The sequence below is a fragment of the Osmerus eperlanus genome, chromosome 10 (assembly GCF_963692335.1).
Source record: "Osmerus eperlanus chromosome 10, fOsmEpe2.1, whole genome shotgun sequence".
NCBI classification, from domain to species: Eukaryota; Metazoa; Chordata; class Actinopteri; order Osmeriformes; family Osmeridae; genus Osmerus; species Osmerus eperlanus.
The window spans coordinates 8,125,588-8,145,908 of record NC_085027.1 but is presented as its reverse complement, the minus strand read 5'-3'; the positions used below and the strand labels follow the sequence as shown (position 1 = coordinate 8,145,908).

Genomic DNA, 20,321 nt, shown 5'->3' with positions numbered 1-20,321 from the left:
ATTGGGCTCAAATAAACATCAGGTAACCAACTGTGAATCACAGCAACACCTTGACATTTCCGAAGGGAGGGTAGACGGGCAGACGGGCAGTTAGCGTGGAGGACGCCCGGGGCTCATGCTGATGGATTACTTACTAAGCTGTTCCCTTACTTGTCAGTGTTTATTGAAGCTTCCTGCTCCTTAGGCAAACACTGGATCTCCCCTTCAGTCATGTACACACTGCTGACCATTCTTTTAACAGGTTTGATACTGGTTGTGTGGTTCTTTGTACCTTTCACTGCACTGTACGTTTGTCTGGGCAGTGGGCAAGCGGCTTAACAACTCACCAGCTGGATTTATTTTGATTCAGTTTAGAAACCATGCAGTGTGATAAAAGCAGCCTTCAGCCATGACTGAAGATCTATATAATAATACCATAATAACAGAGGGTTGTACCGTGTCACTGCACTAAGTCAAGATGGAGGGAATAGCTCAGTGGTTAGAGCACTTCACTGCAGATCAAAAGGTCACAGTTAAAATCCCCCTTGTGCTGAAGTCTGCTGAATGAATACATTACATTGCAATGGATAAAGCACGCATAACTGTTCTTTGATTTTTTTAACACAGCCTTTGTTTTGTGAACGGACATGAGTCCGTTCAGCATGCTAAATGTATTAATCCGATGAGGCTGTGGTATTACAGTAGAGCAGAATCATGTGAAGATAGTGAACCAGCAGTCCTGACTCAGCTCTGATTCAAGTGTTTATTCTGCAAAGTACATTGGATTACATGATTGTGTCTGACAAAGTGTGGTCTAAAGGACCACACAAAACACATCTCTCTCTCACACACACACACATTTCAATATCTCTCACACACCTCTACATCACCCACAGAAACTTCCCTAGCCCTTTTCTCAGTACTTCCCATAAGTCCTCATTCTTACAACTTTAGTCTGATTAGTTCATGACACAAAAACATTCATTAAATGATTTAAAAGTTGAAAATAAATTAAAAAGCAATTAAAAAGTCTGACTGTAGAAATCTACCATGAGCAGAATCAAGTGCTGGATGATAGGGACTGTGTCAACATAAAACACCCCTTACCGTTCAGAGGAAACATCTGGTCTTAACACACACACACAGACCACAAACATGGGTTTGAAGAACTAAATTACATCAGCATTATCTGAAGTTTACCCTTAAAATGCCTCTTAAGGATTCAGAAACTTGACATTAAGAGATGAGGAGCAGCTGGGCCATACTAGATATACATGATGGCTGATGTGCTTCTCTGCTCTTCAGAACCACTAACAGTAACTCAAACTGTGCATAGAGACAGTTTGAACATGAAGAGAGAAGAAGGGCGAGTTCTGACCAGAGCCCCACCTTGATCACTCTGGGCTGTCTGTCATGTCAGGACTGGTCCACTAGGGGGGGCCGAGGCACTGCTCGCCCCTCACTGGAGGTCTGTCTGACAGTCATACCAGCCAGCAGAACTCTTTAGTAAGGCACTGGGTGGGTCTGGGTCTTGATCTGGTCTGGTCTAGATGGATCTGGTCTAGGTCTGGCTCTTGTAACATGTACAATTTTTTGTAGAGAGAACGTGTAGTCTGTAGTATTAACTTTGTTCTTGACTAGTCATATGGTGACTGTCCTCTGGTGACTAGTCTCCTGGTTAGTTTGAGGGGGAGGGGTTTAGTTAATTCTGTATTCCAGCTCGCTGGTCTAGAAGCGTTCCCGGTGCCTCTGTGTTGTTGGCGGAATGTCCAGGGGCAGGGTTTGGGTGGTTGTGGGCATGGGGTTGGCAGGGCATCAGGAGGTCACAGCCTGGACGTAGTTGGCGGGGTAGAGGCCCATCTTTCCAGTGGTCAGTCGGCCTTTACACCAGCCCTGCTCATCCTCCTCTCCCAACTTCATCAACTCTTCACCTGGAGGAGGAGAGCAGAAGGTTACCTCAATAAATACACCACTTCCATACATCTCTCCATCTGTATTCAGATCAGTGTCTGACCTGAGAGCCAATAGACCTCATAGACCTCATCCAGGGATCACCAAGGACACATCAAATCCTGTTACACTGTCCCTGTCTTACCTCGGCTGATGGTAATCCAGGATATATACACCATAAGAGACATGAGATTATTTGAAGGTTATGGACCAGGCCAGACCTTAACCCTAACTCTAAAGAAAGTCATGTCTATGCATGTTGTTAGTCAGGAGGGTTGTGGATCTCATCACAGCAGATCTCTGACAGAACCCGTCCGTGCGCAACTCCGCCCCCCAGAGGGGCTCAGACTGGCTTAGCACCACAGGAAGCCTGATTGGACCAGGAGCTGACAGGGATCAAGCCAATCACAGAATACGATGCCAGGCAGACAGATTTCTTTACACCAATGCTCCCCAGGGGGGGAGGGGCTCTACAGGATCAACCTGCCAATCAAACACTGAGAGCACAGTTCCGTCCTGGTTCCTCAGAAAAACCTAGACCAATCACATTCGAGCAGGCCCCATATGATGAACATGCTCCTGGTACAGGATACATTTTAAAAAGTGGATCTCTGACCTGTCAGAACAAGTATGGTGAATTTATTCCTAATATCATAAATTAATAATAATATGCCACAGTACTATGACAACATCCTGAACACTTACCAGCCATGTTGACGGTTCAGTAAGTGGTGAGAGGGTTTAGACATACTATAGTTATCATCTGATAATCATAGTGGTTTTATAGATCAGTTATGAATGTTACACCTCCCGCTATCAGGCTGGATAACTCCATAAATGGTTTGTTACATTCACACTGGAAACCATGACTACCCCACACATACAACAGTTGGGCCTATGGATACAGACAGTGAGAGTGTATCATATTCTTACACGAGTACAGACAGTGAGAGTGTATCATATTCTTACACGAGTACACACACACAGGTACCCGTACCCACAGGTTATGAGTACTGTTGGTATAGCAGGCTGAAGCAGAGGCCAACATGCAGATACTCCCACACTGTGTTTGTGTTTATGTGCATGTGTGTGTGTGTGTGTGTGTGTGCGTATGTCATTAATAAGCATTAGTAAGGATTAATACCTGCTTTAAAGCTCAGCTCGTCAGCCTCCTGGCCAGTGTAATCATATAGTGCTCTGACTCTCACGGCCGCTACCTTCTCCTCATCCTCCTCCACCTCCTCTTCACCCAGCCCGTTGGCTGAAAGGCCCTTCTTAGGGCTGTCTTCATCTGACCAATCAGAGGAATAGTCCTTCGTCACCCTGGGAATCACACATGCGCGAGTGCACACACACACACAGAGTCAGTAATAGTCCACCTCTGACAGCAAGGCTGACTGGGGTTTAACATTGTTAAACTTTGGCATTCCCTCTTCCCCAGTAGAGGGTGCTGGTAGACATTCTATCACCCCTCCCCCTCCGCCTCCCCCTCCCCACCGAACACAGGGGCTTGTTCTGGTAATCAGATCTCACTGGTGACTGTGTATGAACAATAAAGGAACACACAGGTTTACATCAAACACACAAAAAGAGGACACACAAAAAGAAAAGACAAAAACACACAAAAACATACAAATAAACATACCCCCCCCCCCCCCCACACACACACACACACACACACACACTAACCCTTGGGCCCTGACTCAGCATTATCCTTCTAATTACAGACTAGTGAGTGATGCATGCTGGGAACAGGAAGCATCCTCCATAAGAACCCAGACACCTTAAGCCTTATTCAGTTTGGGCCTGGAATCTACCCCAAGTCTGAGTGAACAACTCTGGCCTGGTCTGGGTCACAAGTGCAAATACACAGACACCTTTCCCACCAGCAGGTCCTGGTGGTCCTGGTACCTGGTGTTCTCTTGGGGGGTTGGAGGAGCCTCCTTCCCTGATGACACAACGTTGGTGAGAGTGACCACATCATCTTCACAACTGCTCCTCTCCTTCCTGCCGATGGAACAGTTTGCCTCTGGGGACCACTCCTACACGCACACGCACACGCACACACACACACACACACACGGATTACGACCATGTCTTTCATCTTGTTGGGTCAGGTATCGAGTCTATTGTAAGTAATCGGTTTCAACCATCAGACACACCCTTTTGGCACAATGAACCCAGACGAGGAGAGGTGGAAAGGAGAGGAGGAGAGGAGCAGAGCTCCAGGTTCTGGTTGTCCAGAGCAGCTCCCAATCTGACCAGCCAGGCCACTAAGACAATGGAGCCTCTGTGTGGGAGGAGCTCTGAGCTGTGGGAACGCAAGAGGATGCCTGCTTCCCTGCCAACCTCTCTGCCAACCTTCCTCACTTTGCCCTACCAGCCTGTCTCTACCAGCCTGTCTCTGGGGCTGGGAGGGGGGCTGGGCTGGGCTTTGGAAGGGTTACTGTCTAATTGCTGGATGGAGGAGCAGAGGGGAGGGGCTTGGCTCAGAGAGCCAACAAGCATTCCAGGGCCCACTCATCTCCGCCCTCCAACACAACAGGCTCCTTTTACCAGGCTACCTCTGGAATGCACCGCCTGGCAACCAGCATGGCAACCAACAACTTTATACCAGTTAGTAACCAGGAAATGAAACAAGAGTATGTGTGTGTGTGTGTGTGTGTGTGTGTGTGTGTGTGTGTGTGTGTGTGTGTGTGTGTGTGTGTGTGTGTGTGTGTGTGTGTGTGCGTGCGTGCGTGTGTGTATATACATAGTATATGTCATAATGTGTGTGTTTGTGTCTCACATCAAACTGGGGCCAGTTCATGCTCATCCCAGGTCCGTGTGTGTTCCTCCACCACTTCAGGTCCTCGCTGTCATTGGCTGAGTTGATGGTCTGGCCAAGGTCCCGGTACAGACCCTTAAACCTGATAGGAGATCTCACATGTCAATCACAGGCCCAGTCTAATAGTTCTACTAACACACACATAACTAGTGTGCAGATATACACATTTATTATATAGTATTTTAGTATATAGTTACAGTTATGTAGGTATAGTTATACATTTATAGTTGGATTGGTGCATTTCCTGCTATATATTAGTTCTAATTTCAGGACAGGTTTCATGGGTATGTGGCCATGTTGCCTAATTTGTGGTCAAATTCCACTGAATATTTACTCAGTGTGAGGGACAGCGTTGACATAGTAACCTAAGCAGTGTTTAAACAGTAAACAGTGTTTGGAGGACGATACAAGGTTGTTGGTTAATAAACAACATCTCTGGAGTTTCATTCACTCCCTAGACACACACACAAAACGAGAGACTTGATCAATATTGAACCAGTAAACACCCTCACTCAAAGTTAAGAAATAAATGGTGCTGTAGTGTCCAGTAGTGTTTTTGTGTGTGTGTTGTTTGTGTTTGTATCCTACCCATCGCGGGAGGAGAGGTCCAGGTGTGTGTGGATGTCCAGTAGCACCTCCTTGAAGAAGCAGAGCCGGTTCTTCTCTGCCTCCTGAGTGAGGTCAAACACCTGCTCCATGTCCTCCATGTAGCGAGGGTTCACACGGTTCAGCTCATCCAGGGCCTTCTCATAGTGATCCTTGGCCTAGATACACACACGCGGCAGTTACTGGCAGGTTAACACTCTAGTTTACAGTCTTGAGAACAGTGGATCTCATTACAACTACACACACACACAGCAGTACCTTCTCGGCCTCTTCGCTGCACCGCTCCACGCGCTCGCTGTACTTCCGTACTTCCTCCAGAGACTTGGTGGTGTCCGCCTTCGCGTGCGTCTCCCTGGTAATGGCAGTGCGCTCCTCCTTGCGGGCCTGGTGGTAGCTCTTCCGGGACGCCTCCACCTGGGAGTCAGGGGTCACAGAGACAGCCACACAATCACCGTCACAGATAGTAAGAGAGAGAGAGAGAGAGATAGGGGAAGAAAGAGGGAGATTTGAATCAGCCCCACCTCCTTCAGTTTCCTGACCCAGGGTTTCTGGGCCTTGCGGAACCCTTCATCGGCGTCCTTGGACTCACGGAAACCCCCGATCATCTGCTTGTGGAAGGCCTCCTTCTGCCAGCAGCGCACCTTCTCACTGTCTTCGGCTGCCAGGCGCTCCTTCAGCTCCAGGTGCAGCTCGCTCAGCCTATCAGCAGCCAGCATGAAGGCATGCCACGCCTTCTCTAGTGTCCCATATTGAGGCCCTGGAGGAACAGCATTCAGAAGACTTAACTTTAAACTGTTCCTTTTCCTTCAGCCTTAACCTGATTTCTGATTCAACTATATGAAATCTAATATACATTTTGAAATATACTGGTAGTGAAGCCCTGTGGGAAGCGTAGTTCATCCCACGTGATGTTTGTTGTCCAGGTCACTTCCTGCTCACCTTTCTCGACCACGCCCCTCCACTTCCTGGCCCAGTCGCTGAGCTGTGTGGAGTAGCTCTTCTCTATCTTGGCTCTCTCCTGGAAACAGCTGACCAGATCATTACACAGACGGTGGCCATCATCGATGCGCTTCACTGTCCTCTTGTAGTTACCCGGCTACACATGTGCACAGACACACATACAATTAGAAGAGCAGGTAGGTGGTTAGGCAGGCAGGGCGTAGAGCCAGGGTTAGGGACAGCTACATCATAGGATAGGTGTGTGTTGCAAGTGGGAACTGGCCTGGAGAAGAGGGTGTGTGTGTGTGTGTGTGTGTGTGTGTGTGTGTGTGTGTGTGTGTGTGTGTGTGTGTGCGTGTGTGCGATCACGGAAAAGAAAAGTCAACAGGGACTCATTAAGAGTATGTGTGTGTAAATGTGTGTACACACTCAAGTGTGTGTGGGGTGTTCCTTTCTTTAACATGCAAGTTTCCCAAGCTTCCTGGTAAAATGCAGGGTGTGTGTACGTGTGTGTGTGTGTGTGTGTACGTGTGTGTGTGTCCTCACCTCCCAGAAGCTGTCGCTGCTGCCCACGTCTCTCAGGTCTCCATTGGAGGACATGGCCGGGTCTCCCTTGCAGCACGGAATGATGGCGGCTAGCGGTCAACCTGGGAACAGACAGACAGCCTGGAAATAGACAGACAGCCTGGTAACAGACAGACAGCCTGGTAACAGACATCCTGGTAACAGACAAACAGCCTGGTAACAGACAGACAGCCTGGTAACAGACAGACAGCCTGTCAACGTCTCCTTCTCCACCCGCCTCCCTCCCTGCCTGTCTGTCTGTCCATGTCCAGCAGATGACCTCCCTAAAGACAGACGACCCCAGGACTTCCTCTAGCCTCATCCTTCACATCCTCACAGCCCACACCTGATTGGATGGCCCGGTTGCCAAGGTCATACAGCTTCCTGTCAGAGCCACAACAACTTCCTGTGTTAGACAAGTTCTGTGTGGCCTGGTCCAGTCACTACTACATCAAGGGATGTGTGTGTGTGTGTGTGTGTGTGTGTGTGTGTGTGTGTGTGTGTGTGTGTGTGTGTGTGAAGGGCCAGTGGAAAGTATGCCAGCAGGATAGGCATCTCCCACAAACATGCAGAATGAAGAGCATTTGTGAGAAGCTTACTTATTACATTTCTAATTACATTGCCATGCACTCTCTCCCTCTCCCTCTCCCTCTCCCTCTCCCTCTCCCTCTCCCTCTCCCTCTCACTCTCACTCTCACTATTGGCTTGTGTGTCTTTGTGTTATGGCACATGGGCATGACAGGGTTGACCAGGGGTCAGGGATATCCTGCCTGCTTTACCAGTAGTTACCAGAGCAGAGACACACTGACAGGCCCCAGCAACTAGGTCTGTTGCACGCACACACACACACACACACACTTCCCCTGAGACCTCACTCCTCCTTCTGGATTACGACAACTGGAGAGAAGAGGAGATGAAATGGAAGAAAGAAGAGGAGATTGAAAATGCATCATAAAAATTAACAGAGGATTATTTCAGAGAGAGGGAGGGAGAGAGGGAGGGAGGGGCGCACTGTTGACCTGCAGTGACTCATCCCTCTCTTCCAGGCCTGTCCTAGTGATGCTGGTCATACTGAAGATCAACACAGAACTCTGAAGCCCAGAATCAGGACCAAGACTTCGAAGAGGCATTTTTACCCAGAGTTCAGACTGACTAGACCTTTCAAGCACAGCAAACACATTGCTGCAGCTCACAGAACTGACAATAACAATAAACCACAACAAAAGAGACATGCATAAACACACACACACACACACACACACACACACACAGTGACTGAGAGAACTCTAGAAATATGTGTGTGTGTTCCCTCGGTCAGTGACTCCATAGTGTGTCCACAATGTACTGTCAGGGTGACTAACTGGAGAACGGTGGGGAGGGGGAGGGACATCAGAGTCTCTGGGCTGACAGGGCTGGCTGACATCAAACAGCAGCTCCACTGTAGGAGCAGTGTGTGTTTATAGGGGAATGGCGGGGGGAGGGAGGGGGGGGTTGCATTGGGGAGGGTCATATGTCTGGACTGATGGAGGAAGAAAAGGAGGAGGTGCAAGGCTGTAGTAGTACAGCAGTAAGCCTACTGTGGGTCCTGGAGGACTCCACACACAGACAGGAGACAGGGCTGCACACCACATGGCTGCACATTCACAACCCATGAGAGAAGCTTGTACCCCTCCTCCTTCTCCTCACACACACACACACACTTCAGATTGGTTACAAGAAGACAACTTGTAAGCATGTGGAACTCATTTACATTCAAGGTTTACACATAGGTTTTGTTGGAGAAGATAGCCGAGCAGGGAGAAGAAGAAGGGAGAAAAGAGGAGGAGGTGGAAGTGGGTCAGGGAAGGCAGGCCAGGTCACTAAGCCCCTCTGGAAACTGGTAATCATTAATCTGATTAATGTACAGCACCATGTGCTTCTCCATGCCTGGTCTAGCCTGGCCTGGCCTACTCTGGCCTAGCCTTGACCTTCCAAACCTTTGTCCATTACGCTCTACTGCAACTAGGCTGACTTGGCACACAAAGTAAAAATCCCAGTAGAACTCCAGTAGAATCCCAGTGGGAGTGGCAACACCCAGCTGTACAATGAGAGATGGAGGAGTGGACTTACCCAGTAAGAAAGGAAAACGGAGGAGAAGAGGCTGTGCCTCTGATAAGGACTGGTGTTTTCTCTCCGGGCCTGACGGAGAGAGTGAGGGGAGGATGATTACTCCAGAGAAAAGAGAAGAGAGAAGGATGAAGCCTGTGACTATAACCGACAGAGTCTCAGTGAGTCATTGGAGATCCACACCAGGTCCCTGTAGCTGCCTGGGTAGCTAGCTAACTGGCTGTGTTGTAGGTAACTGGCTTGGCCGGCTTGCTGCTTGACTGATTAGCTGGCTGGCTGGTTAGTCGACTGTTATAGATGCTGAGTGTGGGAGGTGTTAGATTCTGAAGAGGAGGGTGAAATGCCACACATGGAGATGTGGATGATGAGTGGAGGAGAGGAGGAGTGATCTTGGTCTTGGGGAGTGGGAGAGGGAAGGGGTCTAGAGGGGTCAGGGCACATCACACCTCCAAAATACCCAGCTGGGTTGTTGGTTATTGGGATGCCCTCTTTCTTGTTAAATACCTGTTAACTGCTGCCAACACTGACACCACCTACAAACTCACTAACACACTGCCATCAAGGCCTGGCAGTTCTGAGACCTGTTGTTCTCCTCAGTTACACCTCTGACACAGGAACAGTCTCTCCTACACTGGAGACCACACCCCCCACCGTGCCCACATTCCTCCTCCAACGACAATGTCAGGTTCCAACCTGTCCTCTTTCCTTCTAACCTTCACAGACTCCACACACCACAGGAGTGGTGAGGAGAAGAGTGTCCTCGGAGTAGAAAGAAGAGGAGTCGAGGAGAGAAGAACAGAGGCATGGCATGAAGAGGCAGAGTGGACTGGGAGGAAGAGGAGTGGAGAAGCGAGAGGGACGAGTCAGCCTGCTCCTGACCATGTGCTCTCCCAGACTGATGGACTGACTCTGTCATTTCGAACCCACAGCAGAAGGCTCAGCTTTCAAGAAACTGTATATAGAACAGAACCACACAAACATACACACACACACACACACACACACGTGTGGACATGTATTCTTGTATATTTCTTAACACACACACACACACATATTTCAGAAAACTTGAGAACCCACTCTATACAGTGGCAGAGTAGGTGTGGTATTGGAACACGTCCATACTTCCACTAAACAGTGGCCTGGCAGGGGGTGCAGGAAGGTTCGAATGTTGCTGAGCTACAGTGGCAGACTTTGGCTTTTTGAAGGGCAAGGGCGAAAAAATAAAAAGGGGACATATTACACGACATGGGGCCAGCACACAAAAAGCTATGATTCATCATTTGTGATGAAATTGTCTTCATCCTGATTAAGATTAACAAATTATAAAGTCATCCAGATTATGAATGTAACCACAACCAATTTGGTAGCATTCCTGTTTTCACAGGGAACCTTTACGAAACTTCCCCACATTCTCACTCATGTGGTGACATAATTTAGAGCACTGGATCACTATACACTTGAGGGGCACTTGTCCATTAGAGAAGCACCCAATTGCATACTTCCGTGCTTTCTTCACCCGTAAGACCCTGTACGGGACTGCATTCCATTTTCTCTACTGGAAAGGGCACCCTTTGGGACACTGTCATGTAGTCGGCATAGTGGGAACTTCATAACGGCACCGTTTTCAATTGTAATGAAGGCCACCCAGATAGAGGAACATCAAGTTTAGACCATAAGGGTACCTTATAGGGCACGTTTTCTCAACTAGAACGGCATTCATAAAGACACGTTATTGAATTTTCTTGCACTAGAGGGCACATTAGAATTTATTGCATTAATGGACACCCCGTAGGACACAATCATTTTGTCCTTGTGAAGTGCAGCCATTCCTCTCGTTTTCGCCATACTATAGTGCACTTGAGCGACGCTTTATCAACTATGGGGCGGCCAGCGCATACTGCCCCCACCCTCCTGAGTCCCCCAGTGAGCTATGAAGTAGGCTAGTGAGTGAAGTAGGAAAATTAGGAGGAATCGGAAGGGGCCTACTGTAAACTCTGTAACAAGGAGTTTTCAGTAAACCTGTAGCCTAACTCAATAGCGTGTACACGCTGTACACAGCGGTCAACGAACGCGGATACCTAGGATAATGTAGGTTAAATCAACGCCAAGATCTCTTGAGCAGTCTGCGTCTGCAGATTATGACCATTGAGTAGATATATAGACGAGCTGCCCCATACCGGCATAATCCGCGTTGATTTGGCAACATAGTCCGCTTCTTTTATTACCATACCAACCTGTAGGCCAACCTAAACATTAAGTTAGTACTCAGATGACTTGGAAGAACAAATTATCGTTACATTAGATCCTTTGGAGCTAGATTTAGGTCATCAAGGAAAGATACAACCATAATTCCTTGAGGGAATACACTGTAGCCGCATGAATATGCTATGTAGCTATCTATTAACACGCGAGTTTTACAGACGTGGCATGGTGCGGAGCTACTTTGTTACTCGTTGACTAGTTGCGACTATTCTACCGCTCGGGTTTACCTGTTGCAGCCTCGAGATCGTTGCTCCGTTAGAACTTTAGTTGACAATCCACCGAAACCTACGATAGATCCGCTGTATCACGACTAACAACGGGTTTAAATTTAGTCTCGTGTCCTAGTTTGATTGCGATGTGCTCCACCATGAACTCAGAAACGACAGTTTGTTGACAACGACTGGTCCTCGCTCATCCCCCTCTGCCATTGCAACGAATCCATCTGTATTCTCTAGCCACTAGATTCACTAGGTGGGGCGCTCCACTCGTGAATTGGTCAGGTTGCGTGAATTTTACCATGGAAAAACAAATATATCCGTAAATATATCCCTCTGGGAGTTTGACAGACAGGCGGGCCTTATTGTTCGCTGTGTTCTAGAGAGGTCTTGCATGCGTAATCAGATGCTGCCTCGCCACAATATCCATTCATCCAATTATAGGGTTAACCGTTGCCTGGCCAGAGGAAACCCATACAGAGACCACACTCGTTTAGCTAGATCAGTATAGTTCACTTGCTTCACTGAGGTTAATGTTGTCATGGGTTCTGTTTGATAGTTAAAAGACACAAACTTTATTTCAAGTTATAGTTATTGTAGTAAAATATAATTTGTTAATGTAATGCAATATTTCATAAGTTTACAAACACAGAACAGACTGATTCATTATACCCTTAATACATGTTAAAACTTTAAATAAAAAAGCTGGATTGGTGTTTTTCGGAGCTCCGTCATGTATTTTGAGTGTAGTTTACAGTTCACTGGTTAGGCGACAGCGCTTCCTACAGGGAGTGAAGGGGATATCGCAACGCAGAAGAGGTGGAGAAGAACACCAAAGTGAAGTTTCATATTCGACATTCTTCTCACATTTGGAAGACGCTACTTTGCAGCGTCGCGTTAGGGACCGGGTGAAAACTACATTACATTACATTTACATTTATGCATTTAGCAGACGCTTTTATCCAAAGCGACTTCCAAGAGAGAGCTTTACAAAAGAGCATAGGTCACTGATCATAACAACGAGATAGCCCCAGACATTCCAAGCAGCCAAAACATGAAACATACATGGTGGAAAACCAAATAAGTGCCAAAGGGAAGAACCATAAGAGCATGCATTTAAACAAGTTACAATTGAACAACATGAAACTCCCCACAAGAGTGCAAGAGTGTACCTGTAGAAAAAACAATCAACAGTAAAATATTTCACAGCGAGTACAATAATTTGAAACCGTTACAACTAACAAACAAGAGCAACAAGTCTCTCAATACGAGTCATTGTGATCCTGGAGGAAACTAACATCAGGTCCAGCCAAGCATTCCTAAGTGCCGTTGTACTCCCGGAATAAACTACCCATACAATTTTGAAAAATGATTACTTTTATAATATTTTTATGAATATAAAACCTCAAACCGACACCAGAGTATTCTAACAATGTCTGGTATACTTCCACAGCCTTTACTTTTTCAATTAAGTTTCCATGCATGAATTTTGACAACCTTAGTTGGGATTTTTTTCCCATGTGTTTTTAGTCCTCTTTATGCATACAAAAAATTAAGTCGTTTGGTTCTCACATTCACAACTAACAACTGGGAATTTAAAGTTCAATATTTTATTTGACAGACTGATTGGATTAACCTTGTTAAAAAGACAATACTATTATGTGGCACTTCATACTGTGAGCTTACCATGGCAACCTCCTAAACGGACCCAGACTTCCTTTATCGCTGGAACAATAAATGATTGTGTGAATTAATTACATTCTCATTGGAAAAGTTGCAATAACAACACAAGATCCTTAACTTAGATGCAATAAAATGTACAAATGCTGACAGAACATGCAAACGGTTGATTAAGTAACTAGTGTAGAATAAAGTCAAATGAGTGTTGTTGGAGCAAAAACCAACAGGCAGGTAAAAAAAACATAAATCAAATTATAACAGACCAAAAAGTTGTTGCAGATGAAGTGTTTTCAAGAACATCAAAGTTGCAGTACTAGAATAAATTGTGGTTGACAAAGCCAGTGATGCTTGATGTCCAATTTAGTGGACAGATGATCAATTGTAATTTTCTCCCAAAATAAAAGCAATACTTCGAAGATTTGACAATAGTATTGCCCAAAATTGTGTCAAAAAGTCTAAAAAATACACCAGATTATTCTAATAAAGTCTGGCCTACTTCCACACCCTTTACATTTTCAATTGCTCATCTCTGAAAATACCATGAAATCCTTGCTAATCTTAACTACAATTTTATTTTATTTTGTTATAAATTTTCTAAATTTTTATTTTGTTCATTATGATAAAATGTTCACTGTATGCACCTGCCCACCAAAGTCAATTCCTTGTTTGTGACCACTTACTTGGCGATTAAACACGATTCTGATTCTGATAACCTTTTCAAAATTTTACTGAGAAAACTCATTAGCGAGGATTTCATGCTATTTTCAGAGATTAGCGATTTATTATCATTTTGTTTGAAACTTAATTGAAAATGTAAAGGTTGTGGAAGTAGGCCAGATTTAGAATAATCTGGTGTATATTTGAGATTTTTTGACACAATTTTGAAAAAATTAAGATTAGCGTGGATTTCATGCTATTTTCAGAGATTAGCGATTTATTTGAATTTTGTTTGAAACTTAATTGAAAATGTAAAGTTTGTGGAAGCAGGCAAAATTTTATTAGAATAATCTGGGGTAATTGAAAAATTAAAGGCTGTAGAAGTATACCAGACATTGTTAGAATACTCTGGTGTCCGTTTGAGGTTTTATGTTCATAACAATATTATAAAAGGTCATCATTTTTCAAAATTGTATGAGTAGTTTAAACACGGTCCCTAACGCGACTAGCGTTTCCTGAATGTGAGACGAATATTGAATGTCGAATATGAAACTAACTTCACCTCACTGAGAAGAACTCTGTTGTGGTGCCTCTACTTTTTCTCTTAACCCTCGTGCTGCCTTCGGGTCACATGACCCAAAGGTTCATAACGAACCATCGTTGTGTTTACCCAATTTTACCCAATACAATACTGGTCTGAGACAGCCCAGCGGTTAAAAGAAAATGCTTCACTTTGTTTTTGTATGCGGTAAAGTTGTCGCAATACGACGGTGGGTCACAATGACTGATGGGTCAGAACGACCCGAAGATAACACAAGGGTTAACCCATCCTCTACTGAGAGTGAATGTTTCAGACAGGAAGTAGTTTGGTTCTCACATTCACAACTAACAACTGGGAATTTAAAGTTCAATATTTTATTTGACAGCACAACTGATTGGATAAACCTTGTTAAAAAGACAATACTATTATGTGGCACTTCATACTGTGAGCTTACCATGGCAACCTCCTAAACGGACCCAGACTTACTTTATCGCTGGAACAATAAATTGTGTGAATTAATTACATTCTCATTGGAAAAGTTGCAATAACACCACAAGATCCTTAATTTAAATGCAATAAAATGTACAAATGCTGACAGAAAATGCAAACGTTGCTAATTAGTTTTACAAAACAACAGATGTCTTATCAGAAAACTGCTGAAATCATGTCAAGCCTTATTACAAAGACATTGGTAAAGCTTATTGGAAATTATCTCAGAGAACATCCTAGAATCCAATGGTAATGGTCTCAGAAGATTCTCAAACATAATGGTGAAGGCCATTGATGCCATGTTAAGATTCAACCTAAAATGGTGAAGATCTCATAACATCCTAGAATTCAGAAGCTTGTGTCAAGTTGGACTGTGTGAAGGAAGCATCACATTCTACTAAGAACATTCTTAGGTTGAGCACAGCAACAACTAGTGTCAGGAATCACACATGGAATGAACAGAGTTAGCGGTTGTGGGGGGAAGGGGGGGGTCAGAGATAGTTCAAGGGGAACAGTAGTACCAGTGTTTCACAAGCCTCTCCCCCAGTTCAGCCATGAGCCTCAGGCCACAATGTGAAGGCCCGCTCAGCACAGTACACAGTCTGGACCCTGTGGTTCCTGTTACGTCAGCCAGAACTACAGGCATCAAGCCACACACACATACACACACACATTCAACTTTCAGCGATAAACTCTCTGGTTATCAGAGGTCAAACTCAGGATGTCACATAAAAGGCAGAGTTGAAGACCAAGATTAAAAGCAACCATGTTCCCTTCTCCTGTGGCACCATCAAGGGGCAGGTAGACAGCCAATCAGTGGTCACAGCAGGGCAGAACACCAGCTGTTAATTTGCGAGGTGGAGGGAAAAGTTCAGAAGTCGTCCTCGCTGTCCCAGGGGTCATATCGATGGCTGCCTCCACTGCCCAGCAGGCAGAGCTTGTCCATCTGTCAGGACTCCTCCCCCTCATTCATCACATGACTGTAACCACCGCTCACATCCTTCTGCCGATACATGACGGTGAGGATGAGGATGATGAGGAGAAAGAGGAGGCAGCCACATACCGCTAGACCAATCATCAATTCTGAGAGAAGGGCAGCAAGAAAAAAAAACAAGGTTAGGAGGAAGAAGATTTAGTGCAATATCCACGTTTATTGTCTCCAAGTGAAAAAACATTTCATCCTGCTCTTCAGTTGGTGGTTTTTGAAGGTCTGAGCGTTGTCGTGGTGTGGAGCCCCAGCGTACCCGTGTCCCTGGAAGAGGCGTCCAGCTGGCACTCTTTCTCCCAGTCGTTTGAGATGGAGGGGCTAGTCAGGTGGATGAAGTCTTCCAAGGGGCAGTGGAGGGCACACCCGGGCAGAACCAGGGGGTAGGGCTCTGCGGCACTGTCGTTACGATAGAACATGGCCACTGATAGGGACCTGGGGGGAGGGGGGGGTTAGGACACATAGGGGGGACAGATAGAACTACTACTAAAATAAAGTGTAAATATTTCTAAAATGTAAACAAATAAGTCATGACTGAGTCATGAGAGATGAGGAGAAGCTATACCGCCCTCTGCAGGTGTTTAATATGTAGTGCATCGGTTTCACTAGGACGCCGACAGGGCCAGAGGTTGAAGCCTAGACAACCACCTTTCTGCAGTGTGTTTCTGTGACGACCACCTACCCGTTGTCTTCCTGGTAGAGCTCGAACATGTGACAGGAAGCATATGGAGGCTGCTGGCCGTTGAACACGCCGAGACTGGACTGAAGAGCCACGATGGTGGTGTCATGCTACAGACACACACACACACACACTGATGGAACACCGATAGAAAGCTGATAAAGCTTTACATAGTATGTGGTAAAGCACAGAAGTTCTTACAGCAGACAGCATCATCATGCGTAGATGGCGCTTGGGGTCTGGAACAGAGAACTTAGACATGTTCTTCAATATCTGGCCCAGCAGAATACCTGGGGGTGGGGAGACAGTTTGTTTAAGTTGTGAAAGAAAATGACATGTCTATCCCTCTCTCCCTCCCTCCTACCTCCGTTAAGCCGGCTCTTCTCCTGCTGCTTGTAGACTCCAAACATGATCTGGAAGCCAAAGTCCTTCAGTTTCCTCAGGTTTTCCATCACCTCCGCCGTCACCCAGGAGGGGGCGCTCATGTTGTGCTTTGACTGGAGAGGAGACACACACCATTGCCAGCCGATACAAGTACATACATTTCTGCAAACATAAGCACACTGCCAATCACTTTTATGGGCAGAGAGAGATCATGTGAAGCTGTGGCTACAGCTGAGCAAGACAGGAAGTCAACACTACATGTCTCCCTGACAACACTGACCGTTTCTGCTGACACAACAAATGCCTGGGGAGAGAGTGGCATGGGGGGAGAAGGGGGGATGTCCAGGTCTCCCCTCTGCTTGGTCAGTCACAAGACAGAAAGCAGCTGTTGTCTCCTAGGCTTCAACCGTGGCCACACTACTGAAGCCAGGCAACATACCCCACTCTTTCTCACCCCAGAACTTCTGCTTTCATTTTCAACTAATGTGGTGCTGTTGCCTGCTGCTGAAATTCACACTAGATAGTTGCAATTCTCTTTATATCCCTTCAGTTCCCTTTTGTACTATGCTGTATTGTTTTGTCGTTCGTGTGCTGCTCACCTCACAGAAGAGTGTGTCGTGGACACTCCAGACAGACTCGATGTTGGCTGTCGTCAGACCAGTCTTGTTCCTCACCATCTCTAGAAAATCCTGCCAGGAGAACATGTTCCTCAAGGTCTAAAGCCTGGTTCTGCACACCAGAACCAGGCTGGCCTCTCTAATTCCACCAACATGGAACAGATTACGTTTCGGTTTGCACATCTTATTTTGAACCAGATGAACTGGTTCGGAAATAAAAATGTTTGTTTCTAGCATTCCAACATAGCAGGTTTTCCTTGACGTAATATGTGATATCAGTGTCATTCTACAGGTAAGAAAAGGAGGATGGAGAAGGCGACAATGGAGGAGTCAAGTGAGAAATTGTAATGAGAGTGCGGTAGCCAAACCCAATGCTTGGTGACAATTTGATCATCTCCTGAGTTTTAGGAAAAGCTAGAGATTGGGTCGAGTAAGAGTAAAATGCCAAAATTGTTGAAGAGCTGGCCAAGGCTGGGTTCATTCAAACTCAAAAACATAATAAACAAACTGAAATAAAACAACCAAAAAAAACACACACGATGACGCATCCTTGATTAGAATGGTTCCGCTCAAAACCGGCACAAAGGTTCCAGTGCTAACTGGGTGGAAAAGTGGCAGGTGGCAATGAGCGCCCAATACCTTGTAGGTGTCAGTCATGTTGAGGAACTCAGGTGTCTGCGCCGTCTCGTTCATGAGTAGTTGGTAGCGAGGGCAGTGTGAAATGGGGAAGGACAGCAGCTGGAGGGGGTGGGAGGAGAGAGAAAGAAAGAGCGGATATGAAAGCACAGCAGTAATCCCAAATCCTATAGCAGTCCATCTACATAAAGGGCCCAGTCCCTCAGCTTCTATCCTCCAGCACCCAGCACCCAGCTCACCCTCTCCTCTGCCTGGGGCACAGTGTGAACAGGGATAGGCTGCCAGTCCAGGCCTGGTCTGAACACCTGGGAGCCATTGGGGGGATATAGGCCTGCCAGGTTAGCCTGGGCACTCATTAGGGTCCGGTCATAGTCTGTACTCCTCACCGAGATCTGGATGGGGGAGGGGATGGGAGAGTTAATTAGTTATACTGCCTTTGGATGCACAAGTGTATCTGATTGTACACATGCTAATGGGGTCGTTATAGAAAGAGAATGGATGGCCAGTAAGGGAGCAGGTACCTGGTGTCGGTCGTACGTTTCATTGAGGAAGCCCTGGTATCTCTGCCTGAGCACCCTGCCCAGCTCAAAGTGCTGCCTCATCCCCTCCTGGGAGGAGAAAGAGAGAGAAAGAGTGTGGTGGTGGTGGTTAGTGGTCACCCAAGACAGCTGTATCACTTATATAAATGATACAAATAGGTGAAAAGTGTTGTGAGAGAACAAGCAAGAAAACAAGAGATGTGAGAGAAGTGATGTGTACCTGAGACAGTTGTCCAAAGCCCTGGGGCCAGGAGCTGTCTTGATAGGGATCTGTAGGATAGGCTTTGACAGGGGATCTGTCTCCATGACGATACAGCTGAGAGGACAGAGACAATTGTAGTTTCATAGATAGCTCTAATTGGGAACTAGAAAAACGTATTTCTTGTGTTGTTGAGTACAGCGAAAGCCAACTATGCTTGTCTGGGTTATGGGTCTAGGATCAACACAGGATACACAGTCCACCACTGTATGCAAACATACCTCCTTATCAAACATACAGGTGATACTGACAAACGGAAGCATCCAAAACGTCCAATCTACCCTGCACTTGGTTTTGCATAGTTAGCACAATGATACTAATCCGCCCTTTGTGTTACTATGTCACTAAGAAAAACAATTCCAGGTCGCTCGCTGGTTGAGTAATGTAAGGCTGGTTAATTAGCGGCGTCAGGTAGACTCCTGGACCACATCCTCAAACTCAAACAAGACTTGTAGCCAAGTAGCTAATGATGAAAAATGTGTTTGTCTTGAGTTGGTTACGTTTTCACTTTTGTATGACACTGATTGAGCAATAACCACATTTTTCGATCACAAGACAAACATCCCTAGGAGATGACTATACAGCTAAAGTCTACAGAAGACTGTTGGAAGGTGGCCATACAGCAAGGGAAACTTGGCTTAGGAAACGCCAAGTTTTTTCTACTTACTATCATGCATGACTTCTAGCAAGTCTGGCTAATATCTTCACGAGCCACTGTATCTCCCTTTTCAGACTACAAAAAAAAGACTGCAAAAAAGGCTGTTAGACATTTGCTAAATCGTCTGTCTGTGTGCAATCCTTTGGTGCCTCACAGTCTTCTCAGTATGTTAGCTATGCGAGGCCAGTTTGTGAGAATATAGTCTGAACAGGAAGTTCAGGTTCAACTCAATTTTCAGACTATATTCTGAAAAACTGGCCTTACATAGCTGGTGTTTTAAGGGATTGCACACAGACTATTTAGCAAATGTCTAACAGCCTTTTTTACGATGGCAACTCACCACAGTCACGAATGTTAGTCTCTTGTCTCCCAAAATTTCGTTGAAAACAACGACTAATGTCAGTATAAACGTGGGCAGTGCCGAAGCGCCCATTTCATACAGTTAGCTAGCTACGCTTGACAGAGGCAAAACACCTGACTGACTGTTAGCTAACCAGCTAGCACAATAATCTACTGCCTGAAACAACCAAAGATGGGCGGGCTTAAAGACGCCACGTAACGATGTGCGCGTGCTCCCTTGGCCAATCAAGAAGACACGTTTATAACGTGAGTAGATACATTTTGGGGGAGTATAATGCCCTGAATTAGTCAAAAGTACGAAATTTACTAAGGTTGTTTATTTAAATTCAAACGTAACTATTTAAATGTATTTCTTAGCTTATATTGAATATCTAAAGAGTAAAGTTATC

The 20,321-nt window shown here is 45.8% G+C and overlaps 2 protein-coding genes across 3 annotated transcripts; both read right to left on the bottom strand.

Annotated features, from left to right (window-relative positions):
* Positions 1-696: 696 nt before the first annotated feature.
* On the bottom strand, positions 697-11,928 carry pacsin3 (protein kinase C and casein kinase substrate in neurons 3). 2 transcript variants are annotated; one of them, XM_062471106.1, is made up of 11 exons: positions 11,461-11,928; positions 8,975-9,043; positions 6,848-6,948; positions 6,302-6,458; positions 5,884-6,119; positions 5,621-5,776; positions 5,345-5,520; positions 4,718-4,838; positions 3,841-3,971; positions 3,074-3,252; positions 697-1,910 (listed from the first exon to the last, which is right to left on the bottom strand). In XM_062471106.1, exons 3-11 carry the CDS (start codon positions 6,899-6,901, stop codon positions 1,795-1,797), a joined length of 1,326 nt encoding a protein of 441 aa, XP_062327090.1. In that variant the 5' UTR covers positions 6,902-6,948; positions 8,975-9,043; positions 11,461-11,928; the 3' UTR covers positions 697-1,794. The 2 variants fall into 2 exon arrangements, with proteins under 2 accessions (XP_062327090.1, XP_062327091.1); XM_062471107.1 differs by lacking the exon at positions 8,975-9,043.
* Positions 11,929-14,684: 2,756 nt separating this feature from the next.
* Positions 14,685-20,102, bottom strand: acp2 (acid phosphatase 2, lysosomal). Its single transcript, XM_062471497.1, has 11 exons — positions 19,913-20,102; positions 18,876-18,971; positions 18,638-18,724; positions 18,356-18,508; positions 18,120-18,218; positions 17,463-17,552; positions 16,844-16,976; positions 16,681-16,769; positions 16,483-16,589; positions 16,060-16,235; positions 14,685-15,898 (listed from the first exon to the last, which is right to left on the bottom strand). Exons 1-11 carry the CDS (start codon positions 20,003-20,005, stop codon positions 15,765-15,767), a joined length of 1,257 nt encoding a protein of 418 aa, XP_062327481.1. The 5' UTR covers positions 20,006-20,102; the 3' UTR covers positions 14,685-15,764.
* Between the last annotated feature and the right edge of the window lie 219 nt (positions 20,103-20,321).

What these genes read in the sequence shown, in the direction of transcription:
- acp2 (XM_062471497.1), bottom strand. Translation starts at nt 20,005, where the DNA reads ATGGGCGCTTCGGCACTGCCCACGTTTATACTGACATTAGTCGTTGTT. An exon ending in GACTAACATTCGTGACTGTG is followed by an intron (nt 18,972 to 19,912) that starts GTGAGTTGCCAT and finishes CTGTCCTCTCAG; the next exon opens with CTGTATCGTCATGGAGACAG. An exon ending in GCATGATGATGCTGTCTGCT is followed by an intron (nt 16,590 to 16,680) that starts GTAAGAACTTCT and finishes GTGTGTCTGTAG; the next exon opens with CATGACACCACCATCGTGGC.
- pacsin3 (XM_062471106.1), bottom strand. Translation starts at nt 6,901, where the DNA reads ATGTCCTCCAATGGAGACCTGAGAGACGTGGGCAGCAGCGACAGCTTC. An exon ending in GGGTCAGGAAACTGAAGGAG is followed by an intron (nt 5,777 to 5,883) that starts GTGGGGCTGATT and finishes CCTGACTCCCAG; the next exon opens with GTGGAGGCGTCCCGGAAGAG. An exon ending in GCAGCGAAGAGGCCGAGAAG is followed by an intron (nt 5,521 to 5,620) that starts GTACTGCTGTGT and finishes GTGTGTATCTAG; the next exon opens with GCCAAGGATCACTATGAGAA.